Source organism: Populus euphratica, unplaced genomic scaffold (genome assembly GCF_000495115.2).
Source record: "Populus euphratica unplaced genomic scaffold, PopEup_1.0 scaffold358.1, whole genome shotgun sequence".
NCBI lineage: Eukaryota > Viridiplantae > Streptophyta > Magnoliopsida > Malpighiales > Salicaceae > Populus > Populus euphratica.
Window position 1 is genome coordinate 231,437 of NW_011500248.1, and position 4,117 is coordinate 235,553.

Consider the following 4,117-nt stretch of genomic DNA (forward strand, 5'->3'; position numbering starts at 1 on the left):
ATCTTCTAATTTTCTTTCTTACAATTAAATTCTTTTTGGCGCTTTATTTTTATCTTATCCTTCAATACGTGAGTGATTTTGAATTAGTATTCATAATTTATTTTTTTGTTTTTTATTTTTTATAAAGTTATCACAATTTCAAGCAAATATTTTGATATTTGATTGATATTTAATTTTACGAATATCTATTTTTGTTATCATATTATTAAGTAAAAAAAATAATTAAAAGAACTACTCCATAATCCGAGTTGCGGGTTTAAGAAATTAAGCCTCAAAGTTCGGATAGATCTAATATATCATCATCTCAATATAAAAAAAATATTTTATTCTTTAGACTTATTAAATTGATTAAATTATATAAAAACAATACTCAATTTAATTTAAAATTTAAACTAAACAAAAAATCAATCAAGAGTTTTTATAAATAACCCGTTTAATTAGATTTAATAACAATACCCAGATAATTATCTAGACCTCAATAATTTTTTTTTAGGTTTAAAAGTTTTTTGATTCAATCGCGGTATAACACCCTTGTTTTTTTCTCAATCCTTTTCCCAAAATATTAATTTGTTTTTCTTTTCAGCTTTAGCATTAAGGATCGAACACATATTTTATTGAAAACAAAAATAACAAGGCGTCGTCCCCTTTAAAAGGAGGATTTTCACTTTTATTTCAGTGAATGGAATTTTTGCACGAGACATCATTTTTAAAGAAATATCTCATGTCGTGAACCTCCTGCCTAAAATATCTAGTTCCAAAGAACCAATAGAAGCTACAAATCTACAACCTCCTTCCCCCCCACCACTTGTTATCTTCTGTGTGAGGAGAACAAAATGCCTGCTGGTTGCCTGCCTTCTTCATACACGCCATTTGCTTCAATGATAACCAAATTCTTAACCCCAAAAACCTTCACTTCCTTCCCTCCGACGTCGTCTAGGAAAACGTGTAACTATTCTATGACATGTAGGGCTACTTCATCGTCTTCGTCTTCGTCTTCTTATTCATCAATCACAGACTTTGATCTCTATGATCTTCTAGGTATAGATAGCTCAAGCGATCATTCACAGATAAAAATAGCTTACCGGACTTTGCAAAAAAGATGCCACCCTGACATAGCAGGGCCAGCAGGACATGACATGGCTATTATACTCAACGAAGCTTATTCACTTTTGTCTGATCCAAATTCACGTTTGGCTTACGATAAGGTCAGTTTGTTATTATCCATACATTAGAGAAACCAAGGATGAATTTTCCGACCGTGGATGTTTTGTCTTTCTGTGGTTTATCTTCAACATAGAAACCGTAAAATATGAACAGATTTTAATCATGCATGTTGAGAGTTGTGGCCCAACCATGGCAAATGAGATCTTGGCCCGATAGATCTTTGATGTCTTAAGGCTTCCTTGTCGGTGCTGCCCAGATGAACTTTTTTTGAGGATTTCTAACATGAAGAACTTTTGAGCCGGTTGTTCTAGAACTAAATCCCATTTAAAATAAGTGATTATATACATAATTAATCTCAAGCTCTAACATTATTAAGTCACCATAGCTACAAGACCACCCAATTTTTTTATCATGAAGCAGTTGTTAAAGAGAAATTCCAATCAAATTTCTTAAATTAACATGAAGCACTTGTTTTGCCTACATGCGAGAATATTCAAGCAGAGATTTATTAATTTTCGTGTTCATTTGCTTTACAGGAACAGGCAAAGATGGCAGAACTTCGTGGCTACTCTGGCAAACCAATATATTCAGTATGGTTTGGCTCAGAAAGTGAACAAAGAGCTGTTTTTGTCGATGAAGTGAAGTGTGTTGGTTGCTTAAAATGTGCCTTGATTGCAGAGAAAACGTTTGCTATCGAATCAGTTTACGGAAGAGCAAGAGTTGTTGCACAATGGGCTGACCCTGAGCACAAAATCCAAGCTGCAATAGACGCATGTCCTGTCGATTGCATCTCGTAAAGATCATAAATCTTTCAAATAGTTGAATACATTGATTTCTGCTGCTAGAGACACAAGACAGTTCCAACAAAATAAATTCATTTTGTTTTTAACTTTCCTGAGAGAAATGCAGGACTGTGGAGAGGTCAGACTTGGCAGCGCTAGAGTTCCTGATGTCCAAGCAGCCTCGAGGCAGCGTTCGAGTTGGTGGAGGCAATACAGCCGGAGGGCGTGTCTCCAACATTTTCATAGATGTGAAAAAATTCCAAAACAGATTTGTTGATGCAATGAACAAAGCCAACCCTCAGAACTCCATGGTAACTTGATCACACCATTAGGATAATAAACATTAGTTATGAACCGATGGCAGTTGACATCAACTATAACATGATTAACCATAGAATATTTTCATTTCAGGAATCTGACCTGCAAAGAGAAGCAAGAATATCAGCTTTCCAAGCAATTAGATCAATCTCAAATTGGCTTTACTGGCAATCACCAAAAGCAAGAGCAGACTCACCAGAATCTTGTCAAAAGCTGGCAAGGATCGTCAGAAAATCTCCTCAGCCAAATATCAACAAGATTCGGGAGGCTGCTGCAGCAAGAAAGAAAGCAAGAGAGAGCACAAGGCCCTTTCGTCAAACCCCATCAAGTTCCTTATATTATGACGAGTATTGGATTCCATCAACTCATTTTCTTCCCGCCTCACTCAATAGTTCTAGCTCCAGAGCCACCCCAGAGACTCCAACTACTAAAGAACCAAAGAAGCTTGAGCAAGATGATAGGGGAGAAGAGAGAAGGCAAACAAATCCCATAAGATGGGAAATACCAATGGTGCCTGCAATAATTGCAGCTGTTATAATACATTTGCAAGTAGGAGAAGGGACAGGTGGTAGATTGAATGAGCATGTCGGTGGTTCGTTCGCATTGGAGATTGTAAATAGCTCTTGGTTACAAGTGACATTAGCTGGGATTACATGGTATTTGATTGGTTTAGCAATTATAGGAGCAGTGGAAGCAATTCGCAATAGGTAATGGTACAAAAGAAGAGTAATACTTCGTACCTTGAAACGTATTTGATGTAAAATTCGTTGCTGTGGATCTGATATATACATAAATACACAATTAAAAAGAGCAATATGTTCTTTGTATTAACCCAACAAATAATTATGGAAATTAGAGAGTTCAAGGAAAAGGAGTTAAAGTAAAAAGGTTGTTATGTTAATTTTTTAATTGAATATATTTTTAATTTTATCATTAAAATTAATTTTTATAATTTGTTTTATTTTTTTATACAATTATCTCAGCATTTCACAAAAATTTCAAATACTAAAATGGATTAACTTGAATTGTTTTCGTAATTTTATTATATAACATGAGTTTGATTAGGATTTCAAATTTATAATTGTTTTTTATTTGTTTTTTATGAAATTATTATAGTCTCATTACTTGAATCACCAGTTAATCCGATTCACTTATTTTTTTTAGTTGATTTTTATTTTTAATTTTATATCCTTTAATATTAAGTTGATTGAGAAATAAATTTTATAATTTATTTTAATTTTTTTATATGATTATATCATTCTCGTAATACAAATTTAATAAGTTAATGGAATTGACACATGTATTTTTTATTTTTTATCTTTTTTTTTTACTGAATCCTAGCACACATGTATGCAAGATAGTTCCAAGATTTGCTGGGGGAACTTGCCTACTCCTCACTTGTTGGATCTTTCACGAAATAAATTAAAAGGAGATATGCCAAGGTGCCTTTGCAAAACTCAGTCATTTGCTGTGCTGAAGATTTCTCACAACCAACTAATTGATGCAAGGTTCATCAGTAACATCAGTTCTCTCAAACATTTAGATCTCTCTAATAATTTGTTTGCTGGGGAATTCTCTTCGTAACTTAACAAAGATCGAGTCCTTCATCATCTCACGTAATGGTTTCAAAATCGCTCACCTTGACAATTATAATAACGCAAATTTTACAATTTAAACTAGCTGGTTGTAACCTGAACAAGCAAAGCGGCAAAAATGCCTGCAGGTTCATAACCACACCTTGCAATTCCTAGATTTATCTTATGGTTTACTTGTTGAGAGCATTCCCTGTTTGCTGCTACACAATGTCTCTTCAGAATTGCTGATAAGAGGAAACAATTTGAATGGTTCATCCC

The 4,117-nt window shown here is 33.9% G+C and overlaps 1 protein-coding gene across 1 annotated transcript; it reads left to right on the forward strand.

The window, feature by feature from the left end:
• Positions 1 to 668: 668 nt before the first annotated feature.
• LOC105112694 (uncharacterized) lies at positions 669 to 3,151 on the forward strand. Its single transcript, XM_011008472.1, has 4 exons — positions 669 to 1,205; positions 1,701 to 1,957; positions 2,074 to 2,257; positions 2,358 to 3,151. Exons 1-4 carry the CDS (start codon positions 834 to 836, stop codon positions 2,973 to 2,975), a joined length of 1,431 nt encoding a protein of 476 aa, XP_011006774.1. The 5' UTR covers positions 669 to 833; the 3' UTR covers positions 2,976 to 3,151.
• Positions 3,152 to 4,117: the final 966 nt, after the last annotated feature.